This window comes from Sylvia atricapilla, chromosome 2 (genome assembly GCF_009819655.1).
Source record: "Sylvia atricapilla isolate bSylAtr1 chromosome 2, bSylAtr1.pri, whole genome shotgun sequence".
NCBI classification, from domain to species: Eukaryota; Metazoa; Chordata; class Aves; order Passeriformes; family Sylviidae; genus Sylvia; species Sylvia atricapilla.
In genome coordinates, this window is record NC_089141.1 from 26,955,103 (window position 1) to 26,980,715 (window position 25,613).

Genomic DNA, 25,613 nt, shown 5'->3' on the forward strand with positions numbered 1-25,613 from the left:
ACCTGCCAATTTTACTTGAAACATAATTGGATTTGCAGCAAATACATTCCAGAAATCACTAAGACAATCAAGGGTATCAGTATACTTATTAATTTATCAAACTAGTATTATTACAAGATACTTCTAAAGTTTAAGTGTTGGATTGGTTTTGGTTTTTTTAGCTCTTAAAAGATGTATTTTTTCCATGGACTTTACCTATTGTTTATTGAAGTGCTCTGATCTAAGTTAGCCTTTCTCTCTCCCTTTCTCCTCACACCCCACTCCCTGAACACTTCTTTGATGAGATATGCACAAGAAAAAGATGCAGGTACCTTCCCCTCAAAAGCCTGCTTGGCTTTACAGGACAAAAGCTTCAAAAAGGATGAAATAGAAAAGGGCCTAAACCCAGCACAATTGCATTGGTCCTGTGTTAAAAGCTGAATAGTGTAGTATAAAGCACATACAATATGAGAAAGGAATGAGCATTTTCTACTCTGGGGGTAGTTTGGGCCTTCTTAGAAAGACTTTCTTCCAAAGATTTTTTTTAAATTATTATTTTAATAAGAGCATCTTATTCTCATCTGCGAAGCCAGGGCAAAATCAGTCCAAGTGGCAACTATGTTCATCATAAGTGCCTTTTTTTGTGGAGATACCAGAAGAAAAGGTTGGAATTGCTTCAGCCTGGTGTTAACTTCCATTTTGTCCTGATTTAAAGCACTGCTTTATTATGGGGTAGTTCAGACAAGAGAAGGCAACGGTTCCATAAAAAGAGGTTTTATTTTTAGTTAAAGGCAGTGGCAGATGGTTCTCTCAGCGCAGCTGTCGGGCTGAAGATCTGGTGATGGGAGTTGTTTTGGTAGGGGTTTCTTCCTCTCTTAATTCTGCCGATAGCTCTAAAGAGGGTAAAACGTGTCAATAATGAGCACTCCACTGCCTTGAACAGAGAAATATGTAGTCCTTCCCCCCTCAGAGCCCATGTGTGCAGGGCCTTACCATCCTCAGAGTTGTTCTCCTCGTCGCTGGAGAAGGTAATGATGGGTTTTTTGCGTGGAGGGCACTTTTGGGTACGCTTATGATTTCGGAGGGTGCGGGATGGGGGTGTCATAAAATCATCATCCGTGTTGACTGGGCTTAGGGGCTGGCGGTGTGAACCTGCCAAGAAAAAGGGGAAAAAAAACAGAGCAAGGCAGTAAACTTCTGTCTGTAAGGTTGAGGAAAAGTCCATAGCTGTTTCTGCTGGACTGCAGAATCAGGGGAAGGCTGGAATCTCACAAAAAGGAACATACTTCCTACTGGTTTGCGCTTGGCTGGCACTGGCATTGGAGTCTGACTGCCATCCGGGCATATCTCTGTTGAATCCAGTCCTCGGTTATGGGAGGCAGACAGCTTCTGTTCCAGCTCTTCAGCTAGAGCCTGATGGAGATGTAAAACAGCAGTGGAGGGGGGAAAAAAAGAAAAGGTGAGGGGAGAGAAGTATTACATCCAAAGCAGAATTGCCATCAAATTAAAGAAATAAATTGATAAATTGCTAGGTGTTAGGAATAGTCTGCTTAAAATGAAAAACTGCAGGGCTTTCCAGTCACTGTATGTAAAATTGTTTTTCTGGCCTGGACCCTTGTCCCACCCCTTACTTTAGTCTCAGGTTTGACGCCTGCTCTGCGGAATCGAGCCAGCACAGTTTGGAAACAATTGTAGACAGCTGGATCTTGGAGCTTGTCTGCAAAGCAGTCATAGTTGTCCTGCAGCTTGTGAAGGCCCCGTTCCGAGACTGGAAGCAGAGCAAGGCAGTGGGACAGATCCCGATATTGACGCTCAGTCCTGGGAAAGACAAAGATCACCGTTAGCTCCTACAAAAAGGGGCGTGTGAGGATGAGCACATCTCACCCAGGATTACCAGCATTTCCTGCAGGTGCTTCTGCCCTGCAGAACATGAGATTCAGGTTGTTCTGTTATCGGTCAGTGGCAGGGTGCTGTGCCATACCACACATAACCACCACCGTATTCCATGACACTGACTTAGTGCCTGTCGGAAAAACATGAAGGCTCCACTGCTAAAGAACACAGTTACTTGTTTGGAAAGTGTCAGAAGTTGTTGCTGAGCAGGAGGAAAAGACTCAGTGAAGTCAGGACTCCTCTTGAAGGCCTTATTTCAACCACATAACAAACCCCCCTTGGCTGTTCATTTTTGCATGTTTGAGATGATCTCAAGAAGCTGTATTTGATGTTCTCTCTCCCTTTCCTGGTTAGTTACATAAGGAAGGTCATATTCATTAAGTCATAAAGTCAACAAATAACAAGTGCTGTATCAGAGAAGGACTACATTCAAATTCCAGCAAAAGCTACTGGAATAAATCCAAATGGAAAGAAAAATACAAGCACAAACATCCCTAATGTATCACTGTGATGGAATGGGAGGTGAAAAGCAAGGCCAAACCCCCTATTTTTAATATACACAAAGTGAGGGCCTCAGTCTTTCCATGTGTCTCAGGAATGTTCTACCACCTTTCTATGCTGTCTCAGGATGCTCTGCTCAAACCCAGACAGACGGAGAACAAAGCTGCAGCATCCAGGTGTTTCCACCTTTACAGTCTGACAGACACCTGGCAAGTTGTAATGTTTATAACTCCAGAAATGCTGAGGAGGGTGATGGTGGCTGCAGAATCTTTTCTGAAAAGCTCCTGTTTTGGCCTAGAGTGAGAGTCTTGCTCCAGCACTACCACTAGTGTGCACCAAGCTGATCACCTTTGTGGTACAGAAATATCAGGACATTCTACTAAAGGTGAGACACAACTTAGACGCAGATGGTTATTTACAAATGTGGTGTCAAGAGCTCACCAAGTGCTCCTGAGAGGCAACTTCGGAGAGAGGGACCACTCTGGACTCTTGCTCAGGAAACAAAATCCAAATATTTTGGGAAATATGCAACTCCCTGAGGCAGCTGCGCAGGTCACATGCCCAGGCACTGCGCACAAATGGCCAAGATAAGCAGACAGCTTAAATCTCAAGGGCAAAGCCACAACAATGGAGAAGGAAGACGACAGGAATGGAGGAAAGCAGAGTACACCAAAGTCAGTGGAAGTTAAAGTGAAGATATCTCACTAGAAGAACATGGCAGGGAAGAAGATAAATTTCTGTTATTATTCTTCTTGGAAAGAAACAAAAAGCATACTCCTGGGTCAGTGAAGTTACAGCTGTGGGAGTGGGGGAAAAGCAGCCAAAAAACCCCAAAACTCAGAAAGCAAAATTATATCCTGGATTCACAGCATGGGTCCTGCACTCTATACTCTGTAATCAGCAATGCACAAGCAAGGCACGCACGTCTTGGAGATGGAGCAGAGCAAAAGCTGAAGTGTATGGTGGCACAAGCCCTTAGGTAAAATAAAAAACCAAAACAGAGTCCCAGGTGAAGACTTGGTACTGAGCAGCCCATGCACACAGAACAAGGACAGGCCTATGTCAGCTTGATAGTTGTGATCACTCCAGACAGGACTGCTGGAGAGATCCCAACTTCTCAGCTGAACACACTAATTTCCTAGCTGAGCTGCAAGGGAATAGCCTGTGGAGAAGGATCACAAAGGTACGTAAAATCCACATGTGGGATGTCTCCTTGTCAGCTATAATGCAGATCTAGACTGCCACAAAACTTTTTCCTTAAAAAAGGAAGGAAGAGGGGGTCAGTCACTGCATAATAAAGCCAGAATTAATTTATAAGTATTCATGTATTTTTAGGAGAAGGCAGTTAAAAGAAAAAAGGGAGACCTAAACCAAGTTATGCTGCATTTGTCACTTTGCCACATGAAGAACTTAATGGGAACCTTTTACAACCACCACATACAAGCTCATTTCTTCTGAAAAATCCTGACAAGCAGAAGTGCTTGGCAGGAAAATGAAGATTATAACCCACCTGGCAGTCCGGAATCTCTGACAAAGTTTCTCCACCAAGCTCTCTGTTTGTTTGTCTTTTGTAATATATGAGAACAGATGTCTGCAAGGGGAAAAAAAAAAAAAGCAAAAGATTGGAGCCTACAGAGGAATCCCCATTTCAGGTAGGAGGCATGCTGAAAAGGCAGCAGTGCTGACTTCTTATCTGCTCCTTCCATCCAGTTTTAAGAGCATGCAGCACCTCCAGCAATCTCCTCACTTCACAGGTTGCAATGACAGACTAGTTTGTCTGACAAGCAAAGCTTGAGGGGAACACTATAGCATGCAGTATTTTTCTCCCTCAAAAACTTGTGACTTTTTCACTACTAAGTTGCTGAAAGTGTGTTGTTGCATTTTGGATCAATGCAAAAGTGAGCACTACTTTGCACTAAAATGGGAACAAAGCCTAACAGAACTTAAATGCTAACCTAATTCATTTTTCCTTAGCTTCTTGAGAAACAGAGACACCTGGACTTTAGCACAGTTAAGTACTTGTGTATTTTGCACTATGTCCTCTTAGAAATCACTGAATAACTTCTATTTATTAAGAAGGTCCTGCTGCTCTTCCTTTTTCTTGTACTAACATTTCTGTTAACTTTAGCTCAGTCAGGTTGCCACTGGCCTTGATATAATTGTTCTAAAGCACTTTCTTGTTCAGACTTTGTTATGTCTACAACCACCACACCAAGCTGCTTTTCTAAGATATATCACAGAGACAGTAATCTCAAGAGTCCTCCCTTTGCATTTGTTCCAACATCAATTCATCTTTAACTTAAATGAGAAGAACTGTGACAGCATTCCAAACAAGGTCTCACCAGCACTGCCAATGCTTCCCTCTACCAGAAAAAACTGGGCTGCTAAAGCAGGAAGCAAACTTTAGCAATACCTTCAAATAAGAGGTTAAACAACTTCTAAACATTCCACCTTATACTTTGTTCTGCCAGTTTTGATCTCAGTTTTTATTACTGTAACTCTCATTCTCTAAAATTAGTCCTTTAACTGTGATGGTTCCCACACAACCTTATCTTTTTTACACCTCCCTATTCTCAATGTTCAGTAAGGAACCCTGGAGCATAAAACTCTGCTTCATTCCTAGCCTGTGCTTTTGTCCACCATGCTTTCCAAGTTAAACCTGATCCTCTCCACAATACAAGCATTTTAAATAATGGTGCATGGGGAAATAGTTCAGTTTCAACTACCAGTTCCTTTCTTTTCCTATTTAAAGGATACGTGGTGCATTAACTGATGATCAGGTCCTTAAAATTGATTATCCTTACGCTAATTTGATATGTGTCCACGTTGTTAAATCAATACTGCCTCTTCTCTTATTTGCCAGACACCTCCAGTTGTCTCCATGTATGTTGTCAAAAAGTCAAAAGTCCATCTAACACCTGTTTTAACCCCACCAATCACACTTTAATGCAATTGCTACACTTATTATGCTCTCTCTGTGTGGCAATACCCCCAGTTTAATATTAATTAAAAACAGTACTGAAAATTCCAAAATTATCTGGAATTTTTCTGCATGCTGCCTCTTGTCTCCCTGTGATGGTTTGCTTCACTTCAGACATTAACTTCCACTTCCTTTTTCTTGTGTGTGCTGTCAGGAACCACAAGCTATAATTCCCAGTATTTCACATTACCCTTCTTAATTAAAGCTTAAAGCAAAACATCCATCTACTTTTGCCACCATAAATTAATTTTACTCTCAATTGCACCTTCACTAATTGACCTTTTCTGTGTCTTGCAATTCCTGCCTATTCAAAATCCCATCCCTCTTCCTAAATGCACTGGATTCTCATAGAAAGACTAGTTGAAAAATCACAGGAGATTTTCTTGTTCTTCTCTTCAGCAATAGCAATACTTTTGTCTAACACCTCCCTCTATAATCCATAGGTATTCAAATGACTCAGAAAAACCCTCATGTGGTTAAGTTTCAGAAATAAGAAGAAAATGTCTGTACTTTACCAGGACATTATTAGTGATGTCTATGAGCAATCAATAACCTCAGACTGAAATAATCCAGTATCTCTATACTCCAGAGTCAGGCTTTCTTGGAAAAAACCAAACCAAACCAACACCACCCCACCACCCCCCCCCCCCCCCCGAAAAACCAAACGAAAAAAACCCACACAAAACACCAGAAAGCCACCCCAGACCCAAATCTGTTACTGTAACTACAGCTTTACTAAAACTGCTTACAAAACTCCAGTAGCCACCAAAATGGCAAATGCAGCAGTCTTTAAAACCTGTTGTGTTTTCCTTGTGTTGCATGTTCTGATATGTAACTTTTCTATTTCTAAACCAACTATTTTCCTTTTCTAGAGGGAAAGTAATTTTGAGTTAGTGGTTACTCCTTGGAGGGTCTCTCCTCACCCCCAACTGTGTGGCTTTAAAATCAATTCCCCTCAGCATGACTCTATTTCCAATACAGACTGAAAAAGTCAGATCAAAGAGAAAAACAGAAAAAGCATTTTGTATATGTCAGTGTACAATTTTTCTTCCCTAGATGACATCCCCTTTGCCTAAACATAGTCCTAGGTAATAAGAGATTTATTTAACCTCAGAATACCTCATAATAGTGTGGAAGGATTCCTCCTCTATGCCGCTGTTAGGATCTGAGAGATGACTGATGATGTCTGGAAGCAGGTTATAGACAGCATTACCCTGTGCAGAACACAAATTTCTACATGAGATACAGAATTATAAAGGATAATTTGAGTCAAACCAAATAAGCTGCCCCTTTAAAATTACCTCCTTTCTCTCTACCCCAAATCTACTGACTGAAAGCATCAGCTTTTTGAAACAAGCTTTACACAGCCAGCCAAACCTATCCAGGACTGTTTGGCTGGGGGGAAAAAAACAGCTAACCAACAAACTAAACACTATACCCCAGCTCTGCTCTTTGGCAGACTTGGATGCAGTTTCTTTGCCTTCCCACCTTGTCACAACCCAACAAAAAAAGCTTTCTGAGAAAGGAAACAGCCATGTTTCATGGAACCAACAGTTCATGGAACTGCTTCCTAGCTTGCCTGAGAAGGTCCAATTCATATTCTCTTTCCAACTGCTTTTACATAGCTCTGTCATACATGCTGCAGAGATAGGAAGTCAGTGGTCGGTGGCCAGCTCTGCTTTAACAAAGCAAACCAAGACAAGAAAAGCCCCAGTGTCACTGCAGCCTCTGCAGGCAGTAAATCTCAAACTCTGAAGGGCCCATGTGAGCCTGCACATGGAACAAATGGTGTACTGGGGGTAAAGCTGCTCCTGTTCTTACATGCTTGGGCAGAAACTGCTACAATTTAAGTGTCTCACAGCCAAGAACAACTCAGAAAGGTTTCAGAGAAGGTGCACTGCCTGAGCCATAAGGTTAGGGAAATCTGCTGTAAAGCCTAAAGGTGAGCTACAGAAAACTGGTCCTAACCCTGCAGTGGGCATACACAAGAAAGCAAAGGGAAAAGGCAGTGGTTTGGAGCCTGCCTTCCAGTGTGAATAGATGAGGTCAAATTCAGCAACATCAGGCAGGGATGAAGCAAAACTTGTATTGCAAAATTTCTTTTAACTACCCTTATTTAGTCCAGAGAGAGACAGACCAATGGCTCTACACCATTAACGCACCTTCTCCAGGACTTATGTAATTGATGCAGCCACCAACAGCCCTTCCCTGCTCTTGTGAAATAAGGTCCCTGAGCATCCACTTGCCTTGTTGGCGAGTTCACCAAAGAAGTTCTGAGCCACTCCCATGATTTCCTCCTCTGGGTCTATGAGCAGAGTTGCCATTTCACTCACTTGGCCCTTCACCTTCACCATGTCTTTGAGGATGAGGTGAGTCATGACCAGCCCAGCCGTCTGCCTCACACTCGGGCAGGGGTCCCGCAACCTGACAGGAGCAAACAGTTACTGCAGAAAGCAGTGAGGGAGTGTCTCATGACAGCCCACAGCTCTGTCTCCCTGCACCAGCATCTTCAAATTCGCTTTCTTGGGTCATTCTCACCGTCTGGAGGTCCAGTGTCACCCTTCCACAGGGTCACAGGGTTTTCATCAAATGTCCTCTCCTGACAATGTGTTTAGCATTACCTGGCATAGAGATGTGATGTCCAAGGCTCCACCAGGTTGGGGAAGCGGATGGCTAGATCTCCTGCTGCAATAATGAGGTTGGATCTCACATCAGGCAGGGTGGACTTCTCCATCATCGTGAACAGCAGACGCAAGTGCGAGTCACAGAACTCAGAGCTAACAAGACAGGGTAGAGGAAAGAAGGGATAGATAGCAAAATTCCATCTCTCAGCAGAGGAAAAAAACAGTTAAAAAAAAAAAGCAGTCTCTGAACACTCTTCTGTGTTTATTCTTTCCTTGGAAAAGGAATTGCAACATTTGCTTGTGCTTTAGTACTTAGGAAGGCTAGGAAAAGAACTCTGGCATGGCATACCTGACCATGCAGAGTTTGCCAAGAGTGAGGGCTGCAGCAGCTGACAGCGCTGAGTTGCTGTAGAGTCCAGGGTTGGTGCAGATCTTCAGCACCAGTGGAACAAAGACAGAGAGCAGATGCTTCCCTAGAGTGTGGGGATAAAGACAGTGAGCATGAGAGCGCTGTTTGTGCATCCTGCTTTAAGAACAACTACTCCATTTATCCCAGAGCTGCTGCAAACTACGGTTAGTTTGCAAAGTGGTTGACTCACTTTCACCACTGAATAACCACCTCCAGAAAGGCAGAGCCAAGAAACAGACAGCCTACATTGAAATTGACACCATGGAAAATCACAGTGCTTCCTTCCAAAGGAAACAGCCTTCCTCCTTCAGGACCCACTGTACCTGCTCTTTCATCCAGGCAGACAGCCAGTAATCCTCGGTGGCAGCCACACTTACCATCTAGAAGTTCTGTCTCACAAATACCACGGATGAGCTCGGCCTCGGTGTCATCAGCCGTGGCTCCCACAAGGCCCAGCTCCTCCTCCATAGTGGTCTCGTTCCCTGTGCTCTGTGCAGAGAGGAGACTGTAAGAAAGATGTCAGGCCACAATAACCTCTTTCTTCACAGGGTTCTCTTCTCTCAGGTGTGAGGTATATGCATGTTACCAGCTGCACAAGTGGAGTGGAGAACAGACTGACACAGAGTGTAATAACCCACTTTCCCCCAAGAACTGAATGAAGCTGTGAAGGGTAGTCCAGGATCTTCCAGTCCACATGCTACCAATCACCAATCACAGGATCACAGTTAGGTTGGAAGGGATCACAGTGGGTCAATCAAGTCCAGCCTTCCTGTTCCAGCAGGGTCTTCCTGGAACACATCTGGATTGTGTACAGATGGTTCTTGAGTATCTCAAGTGAGGGAAACTCCACAACCTCTCTGGGCAACCTGTTCTAGTGCTTCATCACCCCCACAATAAAGAAGTTCATTCTCATATTCAGGTGGAACTTCCTGTGCATCAGTTTCTGCCCATTGCCTCACATCCTAGCTTGGCACCACCAAGAACAGCCTGACTCCATCCTCTTGGCACCCCCTCTTCAAATATTTACAGACATTGATGAGGTCCCCTCCCTGTCTTGAGGCTTATAAGAGCCCCAGCTCCCTCAGCCTTTCCTTCTAAGAGAGATACGCCAGCCCCTTAATCATCTTTATTGCCATCCACTGGACCTGCTCCTGGAGCTCCATGTCTCTCTTGTAATGAGGAGCCCAGAATGTAAAGAAAGCTTAAACTACTGACACTACAGACTTAGGAGACATCCAGCAACAATGTGTGAGTCTTGCATAACTTAAGGGACATTCAAATACTAAAAGCAAGAAGCTTAAAGCAGCCTTTGAATTGCTGGTTTTGTGAGCAAGATTGTGGGAAACCTTATAGCAAATAAAAAGCAACACAGGTGAAGAGAGATGGACATTGTAATGGAGACTAACTCTGTATCCAACTGCTTCTTTTTTGAAAATCTCATAATAACCTCCTCCTGTGTGGAAAATGGTAGTGACAGTGATAAGCAGGTGGATGAGGAAATAAACTACAAAGTTCTCTGTAGACTTAGCAGTATAAGCATCTAAGAGACTGGATACCTAGATGGACACAATATTCTCTATTCTTACCCAGGGAAGTCAGCCTCATTGCACTCTGGACCTAACTCTGGGCCTTATTGCACAAGGTAGACCTAACCAAACAAGGTATTTGTAGCATCCAAGTCACATTAAAAAGACTACTGTTAAACCTTCATCATTACTACCTAACAGAGGATAGGACTTTCAAATATTCTGGACCGGGGTTCTAGGAAGCCTTTTTCCAGAACTCAGGGCACAAATGGATGTTCTTCACCTCTACTCCATCAGTTGCAAAAGACTGCACTGGTAAGAAAGAAAGTGATGAGTGAAAGGGGAATGTTCACCTGAAGCAGGAGGATAAGCACAGCCAGGACATCATCCTTCATTCCCTCCTCTCTGCCTCTTCATAACTCAAGACCAGTGTGGGAGTTTTAGTGAATAGCGTCATTCAGCTCTTCCTGTGAATCCTGATCAGTATGTGTTTGTTTCTGTTCCTGAAGCACACATCAATCACCTTGTACCTCATGCAACCTCAGGACTGCATTCCTCCAGAAGTTTGCTGTAACTGGGAGACTAGAAGAGCTGCCCATATGAAAAAACCCCGGTTCTCACCCGGGCTCTCTGTTTCCTTGTGCTGGTGTCAGATTTCTTCTTGGTCTTCTCCTCTTTGAGGATGCGGCGTCGGCGTAGCTCTGCACTCACAGACACTTCCAAATACACTACCTGCTGCAGTGCCACCTGTCCCACAAGGGACACCAGGTGCAGCAGCAGGAATGTGGAGAGACTGCCAGCACCATCAGAGACTTTGCCTGGAGAATCCCCTGCATCTAAAGGAGAAAAATGACCACAGTTCAGTGTTGATCTAGACCTCTTCCCTGTTAGTGCCAAGTCTCACTCAAGTATAACCCATCTCCACACTCCACAGACTCCTTTACAGCACTCATGCCCTCCCATGCCAACACTTCCACAGGCCCTCAGCTTTGTTCTTCTGCAGTTACTCAAGGCCACCCAAAGCAGCACTGGAAACCATAGGCAGAGATTTTCTTCATGAGCTTTCTTCCTCACCAGCTTTCTGCTCATCAGCCTCCTGCAGCTTCTCCAGAACTTGCTGACTGCACTTATGCAGGATGTCAGCACAGATCTCCTCTGGCCCTTCTGCCAGCTGGTAGATGAGTGTTATAGCTGACTCCATGAAGGGGATCCAGTGACTGCTTGGCTGGGCAAAGCCTGATGAGAAGAGGGAGTAATGTACTCACACATACCAATGATAACACAGGTGGTCTTGCAGCCCAACCCCATCTCCTCCAAACCTCCTGCTGACCTGGGCTCACCTTTACTCACAGTCTCACTCAGGCAACCAAAGAGCATGTGATTCTGTGGCAGTCGAAAAGGGGCACTGTTCTTCTCCAGTGTTTGCTGCAGATACAACAGGTGAGTTACACCCATGGGAGCAGCACATGAGATCCCCCCATGCCCTTCCCAGTACTTAACCTTCTTGTGTGCACAATGTTAATGAAACCCATGCCAGGGACATCCAGTACTGCTCTGCAGCTAAATATGCAGCAGGGACATTGCTGTCACTTATGACAGCATGGTGACTACACTGGGTGGATTTAAAGCTGGGTCAAAGACCAACCTAGACAGTTCCACCATCTCACCTTAAATCAAAATAACTCTTGAAATGTCAAAAGAATTTAAAATCTGATATTATTTACTCACTCTCTGCAATGAATGAAGAGGGAAACCTCTGGAGCATCTTAGATTCATCAACAGTAAGTCAACTTGCCTTGGGGTACTCCAGAACCATATGGGTTTGTTTAAAAGCAAAATACCATCAGTGGAAATAACACAGGATCGGTCTGGATCCAAGACCACCTCAGACTTAGGTTATTGTATATATTCTGTATCAGTCACACCACCTTTTAGGTTGGAAATAAGATAACCTAGAGGATTACAAACCAAGTATGACAATACCTGAGGTGTCCCAGCACACCTATGTCTGCCTGATGAATATATATTTGAACAAAACAGAATTTGCTTGAGGATTTACCAGCTTTCAGTAGCTTGAAACAAGAACTCATGATTCATCACAGTCCTCTCCTCTGTGCTGAATTTCTGGTTGGAAGGATGGGTGGGGGGGGAGAAGAGCTACTGCCAATCAGTCAATCAAATATTTTCAGTTCAGTCCTTTTTCACATACAAGCCTAACTGCAGACTTAAGTCAACCAAAAATTGAATTACAGCCATCCTTCAAACATTTAAGAATATTGTGATACACATTAACTCATGAAGTTCTTGCAACAACATCCCTAGTGGAAGGGGCTGTCACAAAATGATGCTGCTCTGTGAAGGGACTGCTTTTGTGATAGAACTTTGTGATAGAAGTTTTGTGATTGAACCAAAATGCCTCAAATAACTGAGTCAAAACCCAGATTTTTTTCCCAAGTGCATTAAAAAAAAAAAGGATAAATTGTTTCCCAGGGAAAGAAGCCATCAACTGTCATGTTGTTCTAAGTACAACATGGTTTGTAAACCTTTCATGTTTTATATTCTGCTGTACAGCTGACAACTCCTGAATATCAATTAATAGGGAGGGCGAAAGAATCACACCACCAGAAAACATCAGTAGAGGAAAGGGCTTCATGGTTGAGAAAACACAAATCAGTTTAGAACTGGGAGTCTGAAGAAGAGAATTGAAAGGAAAACATATTTTCTTGTGCACTGAACTCTTTACTAATTGAATTCAGCCTCTTGCCTAATGAAAATTCTTTTATTACATGTTCACTGATGTGTGCTAAGCTTTCCAGACAGTGCTGCTGAATGGTCTTAACCTACTTAATTTCAAAATCTGTAAAAATTTAATTACCTCTCTTCTTCCATACCAACAATTTTCCCCCTTTCTTTGTTTCTGGATGACCTCAAGAACAAACCCAACGCCTTACCTTAGGGTTACTGGCAAGCTTGGATATGACATTGCATACTTCTTGAGGCAGCCTATAGTCTTCACATGCCTTCTCAGACAGCCCCATTGTCACCAAGATGTCCAGGTTGCTACCTATGATCTCTGGCTTTCCTCTGTGGAATGGAAGGGATGGGGATACCACGTGAGGTGCTGCTGGAAGTTTACAGAAGTATGGCCAACCAAGAGAAATACTCCTTGTGCCTTGTGGAAGGCAGTGGTTTGAGTAAGAGGGGAAAAAATAAAACCCATTCAAATGACTCAAGATACAGCTAGAGAAGCAGCAAGCAGTATTCCACAGAAGCCAGTGTCATCCACTCCTCACTAGGAGATGAGTTTCTCCAAAGTGATCAACAGTGGGCACAGCCTTTTTGTAAAGAAAGAAGATTCTTGACTCTTCTTTCCTATCAGAAGGGACAAAAACTTACAGGGGTAAGAAAAAGAAAAATGTTGGAAAGTAGGAAACGGTACAGGAGCTCAGGATTTGTGATATATACCATTCCTTCCCCTACTGTGGGAAACAAACCAAACCAAACCAACATTATCCAAAAAAAAGCCAATCCCAAATCCACACCCACCTGTTCCCCTTTCTGCCTGTGAAAGAACTTTAGGATCATCATTATGCAGGCCTGTTTCTGACTAATGAAGGACTGAAGTAAGAACAGCAGGAGGAGTAGGTAAGTTGAATGCCAAAGGGTAACTGGGCTAGGAAATTGAGGAAGTGAAAACCTTTTAGTGCAGATACATTTTTTTTGCCCCCAGAAAGTGAGAGACATTCATTTTCCTTCATGCTAAAGGCTTCAGACATCTCTACTCAGCAGCTTCTCACTGTTCTTATCCAAACACAGACAAAGCTGCAGAGTTGTGACACCGTAAACTCTGGGAAGGGATGGGCATTCACAGAAGGAAAATAATCCCATCATAATCATTCAGAGACCGTGCTGGTGGGATCTAGCAGGACTATGTTTAGTTCCAGGCTTCATTACCCCATGACAGGCTTGCTATTTTTGAAGCTAGAGCCAAAGAGTCAGCTGATGCAGCACCCACAGTTCAATAAAAATCGACTCCCTGTACATCCTTCCACTCAGAGGCTTTGACCTGGCCCCAGGCTCACCGTGCCATCATCCCCAGCAGCATCACAGCAGCGCGGCGCTCGAGCGCCGAGCAGGGAGATCTTTCTGTGAATCGCTCCCAAAGCAGCTGGGTCACAGCAGGCTTTATTTCATCTTTTTGCACAAACTCTGAGATCTGCAAAAGGAATGCAATTTAAAAATTAGAGACCAGTAAAGAAGAATGAACTTCAAAGTAAAGATGTAATCTGCAGTGACTGCCATTTTAACAAAACAGATACACAATCCAGACTCAGTCAAAGCAAATACTCACTATTTCCTCTAAGCACTGTATCGTTGCCAGTGATGCATCCACCATGATGAGAGAGAGAGAATGCACCAGGGCCTGTGCCTTGGCCCTTTGAAAGGGGAAAAATAACAATAAAAAAGTAAAAGGTAAAGAAAAAGCAACTGTCACAATTAGTGCCCTATTGAAAGAGCTGAAAACATCTGTTGAATAATAGAAATGATCCACAGGATCAGGAAAACTCCCACAACAATCCTGAGTTCTTGAAGTCACCCAACTCAAGTGACAATGACTACAATGTGGACTTAAAAGTCCATTGCCTTGTGCACTGGTGCTCCTTCTGGTGCTCAAAGATCCAGGCAGAGGCACTAAGCAGCCACTTCCCATTTTATTCTCAACCACAAGTCAAAGTATAATTCCCTACAAACTGAAAAATCTCCCTATGAACAAATGAAGATGGAGCACAAACTGTAGAAGTGCTGTCTCCAGGCAATATTATCAGGAAGAAATAAGAAGCAGCAGGTGCTCTTTATTGCCCTGACGGTACAAATGAGAGTGCGTTATGGTGCATCTCATCAGGGATCATACTTATCTTACTGCACAAGTATCCAACAGGATTTACAAGTGGGTAAGCACTAAAAAAGGGCAAATAAAGTGCCACAGCAGGGAGGAGACACAGCTCTTTCCTAGCATGGAAGAAGCAAACTTGCAACTGGTAGCCAGCTCCCACCACCAAATCCCCAAGAGGGATAAACAACAAAAGCCTTTTAACATCCTCCCGTCTAATGGATGTAGAAATCATTAAGATGAAAAAGATTTGAGATTGGTCTGACTGAAATACAAATAGAAATACATGTGAAAGCACCCAAATAAGAACTAACCTTGTATAGTGTGAAGGATAAAGAAAGGGGAATGTGTACATCAGAAGCAGAATGCCTACATGTGACCAAGGCCATAGCATGTACGATTTGTCAGCAAAAAAACCTGAGCATTGGTAACAGAAATACAGTTTCAACTTTAGACCACACTGTTCCTCTTATTATCCCAGCAGGATAAAATATTAGTTATAAGAAACTCAAAATGGGACAGCTGGCGTTGGCCAACACCTTTGCCCACAGAGAGTGGAATATATAAGATTCCTGGACATGGGATGACTCCATATCAACAGTTGACTCCTAACGGGCTGAAATTCATTGTTGCCAATCAAGAACCCTGCTGGCAAGAGAAACATTCATAATTAACACTTCTTGTTCCCTATCAGATAGGGACCCTACCCAGACTATTTAGGCAATGCTTTGTACGAAAGTGAAATTTATAAGAACAGTAAATATTAGTGCCTGACAACAGCTTAACTTCAAGTAATTCTCAGCATCTGCTTCACAAGGTCTCACAGAGGTTTTTGCTGCATGTATTTCCTACACATGAGCTCTATTACAAACAAAGAACAGAAGCTCAGCAGTAGGTCCTGCAGGAAGACTGGGATACTCAGATAATAACCTTATGCTTCAGCTCAGCATGAAGCATGGCAACTCTCAGTGCTCTTCCTGTCCATACCCCATTCCCAAGCAGAAAGGGGATGGGGGAGGGAAAGGAAAACCAAATCTGATTAGGAAGATCCATACCTCTCTGAATCCTCGCTGGGGCTCAGATAGAGCTGTTTGTAGGCATTCAGCACAGCCTCCTTAATTCCAGGTTCCTTGGACCATACGAGGGGCAGCATCCTGCGGACTCCAAGCAGTGCCTGGGGCACACCAAATTGTGACACTGTCACGAAGAACTCAATGGCTTCCTGCACCACTGCAGAGAGAACAGTTGTGATAGTGCAGTTCTTCCCCAGTTACCATTAGTGAGGCCACTAAAACAAATTCATAGGAGTACTGCTCTCACAGCAAGCTGTACGAGCATCTAGAGATCACTACTACTGTCTGCAGAGGGCTGGAGTCAGAATGGGATCACTAGTACAAAGATGTAGATGTCCCAGAAAAGAGACACAAATTAACAATATACAGCTTAATCCAATGCGATAAAGTTAGGGAAAGAGGACAGAGACTATCTTTGAGAAAGAACAAAATTCTCTTCTAGGAAACAGTAGCTTTGGGAAAAAAAGATCTCATAGTCGCAGCAGACGGCTGAATATGAGCCCTAGTGCAATGGTATAACCAGAGGAACTAAGCTATTTGATGTACAAATGGGGTAAGGAATACTGTGGTTGGTTCCAGCTTGACTACTCCTAAAATAGACTGCCCAGTCTCCTCATAGGACAAAAAAACCCCATCAAGTTAGCATCACAAGACATCCACAGCAGTGATCAGAGGAGTTGTACAACAAACAGTTCATAAAGTCTGACCTCTGGTTAAGTAAGAGCTTTTACCAATATAAGCCCTTACAAATCAGAATTAGGAACATCTAAGAGGCAAGCTGGTATGCTTTCCCTGCCTCCAGTCACACCAGAATACATAATTTGCAGCAGAAGAAAAATTTAAGTCTTCAAATATTAAATCTTTAATTAAAAAAGGCTAAATCTGAGCAGACACATCCCTTAGCAGCAGTCCCTTACCCAGCAGCGTACTTTCTCCAAATGGAGACAATGTCTCAAAACACCTCCACTGTTCAGACACTGAATTTGCCTTCCTTATACTACAGCACAGGACAACAGGGAGATGAAAAGTTATTAAAATTTGTGCATCCCTTAAAAAAACACCCCCACAATCAACCCCCAGGTGTTTAAGTACCAGGTAGGGCAATTTCTTGGCCTTGAACGTCAAAGGACGTGTAAAGACACTGTACCCAGGAGTTCATTTTTGTGTGTGCAAATAGCTAATGACACCAAACCTTGCTGGGGAAGCCCATGTGCTTATTGCAAGTAACATGAGCCCTCAACAGAGATGAAGCCTCAGAAGTGTTTGCATGAAGTCTGGGGCACTGCAGTGCTCACACCTATCCATACCCCAGATCTGTGCAAGTGGATATGCTGGAGAGGATGGGAGCAGGAGTTGTGCCCCTCATCCGTTGGAAATGCCAATTTCTGATAAACACTACAAAAAAAGCCTAAGTGTAGTACAGTAGTTCTAATATTAAATATGAATAGCTGAATTAACTCAAAGGCCACCTGATCACCACCTTTCTCTACAGCATTGAAGAGGACCAGGCCACAGAACCTGTTGACCAGGCCACAGAACCTGTTGATCAGGCTCATATTTAACCAGGTAATAAAGTTTGAGGCAAGGTGAGTTAGATGAGAGCAGCTGCTTAGTTCCCCTCTTGTGGCCCGCATAACAGCTGAAGCTGTATCAGGGCACTGAGCACATAACCAAACTCAGCTTCACTGGCCAGGCTTACTTTGGGAGAGCCTCAGCTGAGCTGATGAACATCCATCCCTCCCCACAGGAGGAAGGGTAGCTTCCACAAGTAAACTCCCTTTGTCACCTGGCTGGTTTTTTTCATTTCAAGAAGTTCAAATACATTTTATTTCATATGTTTTTAAAAACAACTTTTAAACATATAAAATAGATTTTTTTCAACCTTGGTATTTAAAAAATTGATTCCTAAAAACCCTGTTCATGCCCTCTTCAACCCCTTCATTACACTCGTTTAGATGGTGCTTGCTTTTCTAATACTCTGGAAGTGTCTATGACATCTACTCAGTGAAGAGCAGCTCCTTGAATCTTTTCTCCTTCTCTTGGAGCTCTACCACTCCAACACCTTCTCTCAAGCAAGGAAAGGTCTAGAAATACTGAGTGGGAATAAAAGGGCCCCATGGTTATTTCACATACCTGAGACAGAGGTTTCATACATCATCTTGCTGATCAGGTTCAGAGCTTCTGTGATTTTCACTGAGAAGTTGTAAGCATCTTGCAGGTACTGCACCAACATCTCCTGTTTGATCAGCTCTGTTTGAGCCTGCTCATCCTGTGCAACCTCTTCAATCTTATCACTGCTGTTGTCACCTGGAGGATCCTCACTGTTCTCACCTGGGCATGAACCTACACAGCACACTTGTTTGTGAGCAGTACTGAAGATACAAGAGAAACAGGCACAGTTCAGGGCATTTTAACCCTCCTCTCCCCATCCCACAGTGACACCTTCCGTGAGCCAGGATACAAAAATCCAAATTCTGCCATCAGACCTAGTTACAAAATCTCAGTGTGCTGTGGAGCAAGTTCCAGTACTACTACAAGTAGTTCCGGTGATGTTCCAGAGACATGCCAGCTTGGGTAAACAGGTATAGAAAGGCATGGTCCAGTTGGGGTAAACTCCATTAAAATGCTGATGGGGTTAATCTGAACTTGATAATTCCCCAAAGATAGATGAGGGCCCCAAAAGGGAACCAGAGAGAAGGCAAACACTGCTGCTCCCAAGCAAGGTTTGTGTAAGTGTGGAGAGTTCACTAATATTTTTAGACAACAGCTTTCCAACAGAAATATGCTCAACATGATTGGCTAAGCAACCTTATGCAGAAAGAAATGCCAAACATAAAGTATGTGAAGTCTTGAAAATACACCCAGAGGCTCAGACCCCAGATAACCAAGACTTTGCTTGAACCAGATGCTTGGTCAAGGCTGCTAGGGGTAAGCATTATGTGCTACTACCTGTTCAGCAAGCAGAACTCCTGACAAATTCAGACAGGGCAGAAGGGTGGGAGTGGCAACACTGGCTTTGCTCCCCTCAGATTACATGAGTTAAAGCACCAGAAATGTACATTTACTGGGACTGTGGAACTGTTCCAACCAGAAATTAAGATCAGTATGATCCAGCTAAAATGCCAGGGTACTAGATGAACAAACAATGCAGAGATGCTGCAGATCGGAGTGACGTCAAGTACCCACAGACTGAGCCTTACAGGTCAGAAGGAAGGACAGAGCATTCCAGAGGATTTTACTTTGGTTTTAGTCTGACTCAACAGTCTTCCCTCTTGGACTTACGGAACAGAGTGATATAGTTACCTGTGTAAAGTCTCTTCAGAACACCCAGGATTGTTGCCTCCTCGTTTTCCTCATCAGGGCCAATGAAAGGTTCCTTTCCCTGGAAGCGACACAGGGCCTTCTGCACAAGGCGGGTGGCGCTCCTGGACAATGATATGGCCCAAGAGAGTATCAGCAACACATCACAGCAGAACACAAAGGAAACCATCCAACTTTGCCCTGAACACCTGAGAAAGCCGCTCCTACCAGCATCTTGTGGTAGGTGCCCACATAAATCTTTTCCTATGGAGTAATGTTACTGGAAATCACCCCTTGAGATAAACACTGTCAAACTGCAGAGCGTTCTTACTTGTAATTCAGCTTCTTCAACAGCCCAGTGATTTGCTCCACTGTCCTCTCCACTGTTTCTTCAACTTCCAGCTCCTCCTCTTCCCCTTTCTGCAGTGGTTGAAAGAGCTGCTGTGTGGCAGCCCTAATTTCTGGCAGCATTGCTTCCCACTCTTCTTCTGGGGTGACCACAGGAGCTACTTAAAAATCAGAGAGAATAAAGAACACAGACTCAGGTGACACCTTTAATGGGAAGGAAAAACTCATCTGGAACTTAGAAATTCTACTTCCCCTACCTCCTCCCCAGGCAGGCACTATTCCCATTGCTGATCCCACCCAGACTGTGGTAAGAATAAGACAAGAACTGAGACGTAAAAAACCCACAAAAACAAAAAAACCACCCCAAAACCAAAACAAAAAAACCAAACCAAAACCAAACCAAAATAGCAAAAAAACCACTGAAGGTAGAAAAAAAAGACAAGTAAGAGAACCATCATTTATTTAGCTTTGGACTTTGGTGCTACCTACATATCAAGTTTAAATAATATCTGACCAAAATCATGACTCAAGCAGTCCTTGAGTGGTAGAAAAGAAAAACTTGGGAGGGTGTTCATAGACATTTTCAGGTTTTACCCTGAAAATAGGATATATAGCTGTAAAGACTGTTGATTTAGACATAGGTAATAGACATTTTCAGTTCTTACTTTGAAAACAGGATATATAGCTATAAGGACTATTGATTTAGACATGGATATTAAAATGATCTTTTTGTAACACCACCATAAGGAAAACTGTTGTGAGTTTAATCCCAGTTATCTAGTCTCACCATTTCACACAGGTAAGATCTGAGACAAAAGCTGTCACAACCTGGGAGCAAATTTAATATGAGAAAAAGTAAATTCTGGACTGTCCTAGAAAGTGGAAAGAAGAAAGGAAGTTACCTGCTGTGGGTCTGTTACGATCCCTCATTTCTTTCAGTTTCTGCATTTCTTTCTTCAGTGGCTTATCCAAGTCAGTACAGCTTAGCTGAAGATGTCAGGAAGAGAAGAAGAAACATGTTAGTTATTCTCCTTTTCCTGAAACACCAGAATTCTCTCACTTCCACTCCCTGCTTTAGTTGTGAATCCCTATAGATAACCCTGTTTTGGGGAACTGGAATAGTACACTCTGGCCCCAATCCTAGAATGAGAACTGCTCTAAGTTGTCAGTCTAGGGATCAGAAACTCAGGAGAAGGTGCAGCTGAACACAAAGAGCTGCAGATCCACGAAGAATATTCTAAAAAACTAATTTTGATCCTAACGAGAGAAACCTTTCAATGGACTCAAAACTGCTGCAGCTTTTTACCTCAATCACATCCCTCCTGGCCTTCAGCATAGCTAGGAATTTTACCAAGAGAGGGACCAGCCCAAGAAGGCAAGATCTGAACCAGAGAAGATTAGAAAGCTGCCACCTTCAGAGTCAAAGGCTACTTTGTTCCTTCCACAAGACACAGAAACACATTACTGCCCTGGCTAGAGCACACTGCAGATATTCAGCCTGCAAACAGATATCTAACATATTCACCATATAAATCAGAATTACCTTGCTGGAGAAGGGGTTGTTGGACAAAAAGGCAGCCAGGAGCTGGATGGCATTTTTAACCACGATGACAGATTTGTCTTTGAGCCGCCCAACAGCCAGTGACACCACAGACTGAAACTGAGTCAAAGGCAGGGCCTAGAACACAACGAGAGCACAGATAAAGTTATCAGGAAGGCTCAGAGACTTGGGAAAAGTTTACTGCAGACATATTCATGTACTAAAAAGCACAGATTTTAGATTTACAGAAAAGTCTAGGGCTCAAAAAACCTCTGGATATATTCTGGTCCAGGCTCCAGAGAAAGCAACGATTTAGGTTATACAGGATCCTGTTGAGTCTTAGTATATCTGGTAACTGTGATGTTTTCCCATACCAGTGTGCGAAAAGAGGCTGTATGCTCTTCTAGTTTGTCCTGGTAAGAATGAGCAGCATTTAATTTCTACCCCCCAATTCCCCCACCCCTGGGATCTTTGGTCTCTTGGAAGAAACTGCAGACACCACAGTACACAGGGAGAGCACCTTTCTCTGTTAAAACTTCAATCTCTGCAAATAAAAAGCAGATGGCAGAAATTCCCTCCGAAGACACAAGATGGGAAGAAGATGACTGAGGCAAGCCCGTTTGCCCAGCCCAGACTTGCCTTGTGCTGAACGATGCGAGTGAAGAGCTGCAGCACGCGGCTGCGAACGAAGCTATGGACGTCGCACACGTGGGCCTGCAGCGTGTCCAGAAACCTGTCCCGAGTGCCACGGGCAGCTTTCTCCAGCTGGTCACCATTCAGCACCTGCACCAGCACTTCTGCCATGGCTGCCAGAATGGCATTTCGCATCATGTAACTCTGCCAAGACAGGAATTGTTGAACTAGGAACAGACCAAAAGACATGATTTGATATGCCCCGAGTTTAGGCCTGCCAAATCCAGTCTCCAGCCCTAAGTGAATTTTTTCAGTATGGATATTGTATTAAGCTGGGGTGAACATAGCTGTGCCTGCAAGACAGAGTAAACTCTGCTATGAAGACAGGCTAAGAGTTGGTCTTGTTCAGCCTGCAGAAGAGAAGCCTCTGGGGAGGCACCTTCCAGTACCTAAAGGGGGCTATGAGAGAGCTGGAGAGGGACTTTTTACCAGGGCATTCAGTGACAGGGCAAGCGAGAATGGCCTCAAAGTGAAGGCAGTTTTAGATTAGATATTAGGAACAAATTCTTTACTGAGAGTGTGATGAGACACTTGAACAGGTTGCCCAGAGAAGCTGTGGATGCCACATCCCTAGAACTGTTTAAGGCCAGGTTGGGTGGGGGCTTTGAGCAACCTGGTCTAGTCGAGGGTGTCCCTGGCAGAGGTGTTAAGGTCCCTTCCAACCCAAACCCTGCTATCCAGGTAGGTTCACAGAAGCAAGTACTGAAATGAGAAACACTTACAGCAGGTAAAGAAAAGGTAACGCAGTGACAAACTCATTAAGTGCTGAAGAACAAGGGACAACAGCAGGGACCTCAAACGAGTAGGCAGTCTCCTGTTCTCTGACATCTGATAGCAACAACCAGACAGGAAATGTCATGGTTTCTGTTCCCTTTGCATCTTTTAGGTTAGGGCAGAACCTCTTCCAATAAAGCAGGTTTTGGGTACTTGAGCTCTGTGAAAGAGGTTTTGCTTCCAGACAGAAAAACTGGATAGCAGCATCTCTACCATTTTCTGGACAGGTGACTTTGCAGAAACATACCTCCCCATCCAAGTGAGGCAGCAGAACACTCATGTTGGCGAGCACCAGAGTTGGAATCTGTTCAGCCAGTTCACTTATAAAAGTAGCAAAACCCTTGACTCCAGAACCCTCACGAGCCAAATCCTGAGGACATTTCTGTCCAATTTCCCTAAACAGAAAGATGAAACAAGGAATGGAGTGCCTCAAGTTGCTAGGGATAGAAGTGCAAGGCTCCAGGTATTTCTCTCACCTTAGCAATTCACCCACCAGGCTTTTCAGACCATATTCTTTAGCCCAGAGGCTCACGGCTTGTGCAAACACTGAGGCTACATGTTCGAAGTGCTGCAGCATCTGTGTGATCTTCAGAGTGGCACCTTTCACACATGAGAAGGAGGAAAGAGGTCACAGAAAGTAACTGGGAATGGCTTCAGGAAGAAGGCAGAAGAGCAGGAACTCACTGAACATGTGGTCACAGTGAACCAGAGCTGCAGCAAGCAGATGTGTCACAGCCTCCCGTGTGACCCGGTACCTCTGAAGGCCGATACTTGGATTCTCCAGGATACGGTAGCAGCTTCCCATCATTAAGCTAAACCCACAGAAGACAGACAGCAAACCTCACTATCACAACTTGCACAAACATCATTCTAGCACACCACATATTTCTGTTAGAGAGATTCTCCAGAGTCCTCCAAAAACTAGCAAAACATCTGAATTTCTGTGGCCTATGTGGGAAGAGGAGGTGGTTCCTATACACATTGCTTTTGCCTCAAGCTCTTTCCTCAGTTTCCCAATGATCTGCACCCCACAGAGGGCTGTAATACCATGTCATTGGCAGATTTATCATTTAACCTTTTATCCCTCAGAATCATCACTCATTCCACAAATACACCTGCTCCAATTCATACCTGAAAAACTCTTCTTCCACTACTAAACCACCCCAAAGGGGACGGAGATCCAGCTGCAGCAGCTGTGTAAGCAGCCGTAAAAGTGGCTCCCTCTCCTCTTCCCACAAAGATCCAGAAGTCTTGGCATGGTTCTTCCTGTTCTAGAAAGGAGATTACACTGTGAGATACATCAGCAGCTTCACAACAGACAAAACTCCATCACTACCCTGCTTCCTTCAAAAGATAAGAAGTCTGTTAAATTCTACAACATAAAGAGACACACAGTGAGATGTGTGAGATCACAGGGGGCTTTCCCCCCCCATTCTTGTCTCTCACCTCAGGCCAGCACCAGTGCCCCGTGTGGTTTAAGGATTATACCTGTATCCACTGCCGCCATCTCTACCCACAGAAAGGAAATACTGAGAAAATACTGGCTCACTAAGTTCCAGCCAGAAACTGAAGAACAAAATAGAAAGGTCATCCAAGTCCCTGCTGATGTTTAGACATGATTGTCCCTTTGGCTGTTTTCCATGCACAGCTTCACAGAAGCACCAGCGCTCCACATTATTCACTGCTCTTGCTGGCATTGTGTTTATATAAACTCAGCTATAAAATCTGACAGATACTACAGAGTTCAACAAGCTTAAAATTTTATTCTGACTTTCATCATCTTTCCCCCAGTCCCCTCACCTACCTTCCTACCAGGATCTGCCTCCAAACAGCTGTTCTTACAGGTTTCCATTTCAAAGGCATCCATCAGGCCAGTCAGCAAATAGCAGTTCATCTTAAGAGCATTGAGGTGTGCAGTGCGGTCTGCATGGCTGAGCCCAGAGTCGCTCAAGATAGCAGGAAGTTCACTGGAATGATGGGACACCACTAGGAGAAGGAGAAGCAGAAAGTCATGAGCACTCTTTGCCAGGTCCCTCAGCCATCCTCTCTTTGGAAGACTTAGAGCAGTCATCAGATTACCAAAGATGTGTGCTCACATCTCACCACCTGTAACATGGGCTGCCCCCTGCAACCCAGACCTTGGGCATACTGTCTTGTCCTATCCCCACAGCCCTCTGTCAGCTCAGAGAAACACTCGCTCTGAGCTGATACATCGCACAGATGTATTTGCCAGGGACATGGGGAAGAGGGTTTTCTGTCGGTCTGCCCTTACAGCGAACATGCACAACTCAGCATCGTCCACCAAGATTACAGACCCGTATGACAGGAGTGAGCTGAGGGTGCAGCCCAGCTGGCCGAGTCACATTAGCCTTTATATCATCATTGAGCTGCCAAGGAAGAACAACCTCTCCGTTAGTACTGCGTCGGCCGGAAACAGCGGGTACCCACCGCGCATCATCAGCTCCAGGGCATCCTCCTTGACAGCCGTGCCCACGGACCGGAAGTGGCTGCGGGACAAACACAGGGCGTAAGTGCGGCCAGCAAAGAGCCCCTGCCCGAGGGGCGAGCGCCCGCCCCTCCGCCCGTCGCTGCCCCGTACTCACTGCAGCACGCTGTACACGCAGTCGAAGTGCTGCAGCACGGCCAGCGCGCCCTGCGCGCGGAAGGCGGTCCGGAACGCTGCGGAAAAACACGGAGAGAGGCGGGGGGACGGCCGTCAGCCGGCGGCAGGACCGGGCCCGACCGGGAAGGGGGCGCGGGGACACCTTACCTGCGAGTGCGGGCGGCAGCTCACGGGCGAGCAGCACCTCCCGCACCACATAGCGCCCGGGGCCGCCATCCTGCAGCAGATCGGCGGGAGCGAGGGGCAGGTGGAACTCCGGGGCTGCCGCCATGGCCGCCACAGCCCCGCACGGCCCCGGGGGCTCGAAACAGCGCGCGCGGACCGCGCTCACCCCGCCCCTTCCCGCCACGGGCCTATCAGCGCCCGGCGGCTGCGCCGCGCGCCGGCCGCTCGCCCAATCGCCGGCTCCTCTGCCCTCCCGACCGTTGGCGCAACGTCACCCGCGCGCCTCTGCGCTCC

General features: G+C 44.8%; 1 protein-coding gene and 1 non-coding gene across 3 annotated transcripts; both read right to left on the bottom strand.

The window, feature by feature from the left end:
• Positions 1-528: 528 nt before the first annotated feature.
• Positions 529-25,425, bottom strand: NCAPD2 (non-SMC condensin I complex subunit D2). Of its 2 annotated transcripts, none has more exons than XM_066341171.1 (31): positions 25,302-25,425; positions 25,135-25,210; positions 24,980-25,038; positions 24,336-24,517; positions 23,663-23,802; positions 23,216-23,343; positions 23,008-23,131; positions 22,779-22,926; positions 21,704-21,901; positions 21,068-21,202; positions 20,427-20,511; positions 19,508-19,682; positions 19,180-19,301; positions 18,010-18,219; positions 15,859-16,033; positions 14,264-14,348; positions 13,995-14,128; positions 12,864-12,996; positions 11,253-11,337; positions 10,987-11,148; positions 10,534-10,748; positions 8,764-8,875; positions 8,327-8,450; positions 7,975-8,130; positions 7,600-7,777; positions 6,473-6,567; positions 3,884-3,964; positions 1,611-1,797; positions 1,266-1,392; positions 973-1,131; positions 529-872 (listed from the first exon to the last, which is right to left on the bottom strand). In XM_066341171.1, exons 1-31 carry the CDS (start codon positions 25,423-25,425, stop codon positions 790-792), a joined length of 4,197 nt encoding a protein of 1,398 aa, XP_066197268.1. In that variant the 3' UTR covers positions 529-789. The 2 variants fall into 2 exon arrangements, with proteins under 2 accessions (XP_066197268.1, XP_066197267.1); XM_066341170.1 differs by having other exon boundaries at positions 19,508-19,685.
• LOC136358297 (small nucleolar RNA U85) lies at positions 24,597-24,919 on the bottom strand. Its single transcript, XR_010743058.1, has one exon. It is a non-coding gene; the product is annotated as a small nucleolar RNA U85 (small nucleolar RNA).
• Positions 25,426-25,613: the final 188 nt, after the last annotated feature.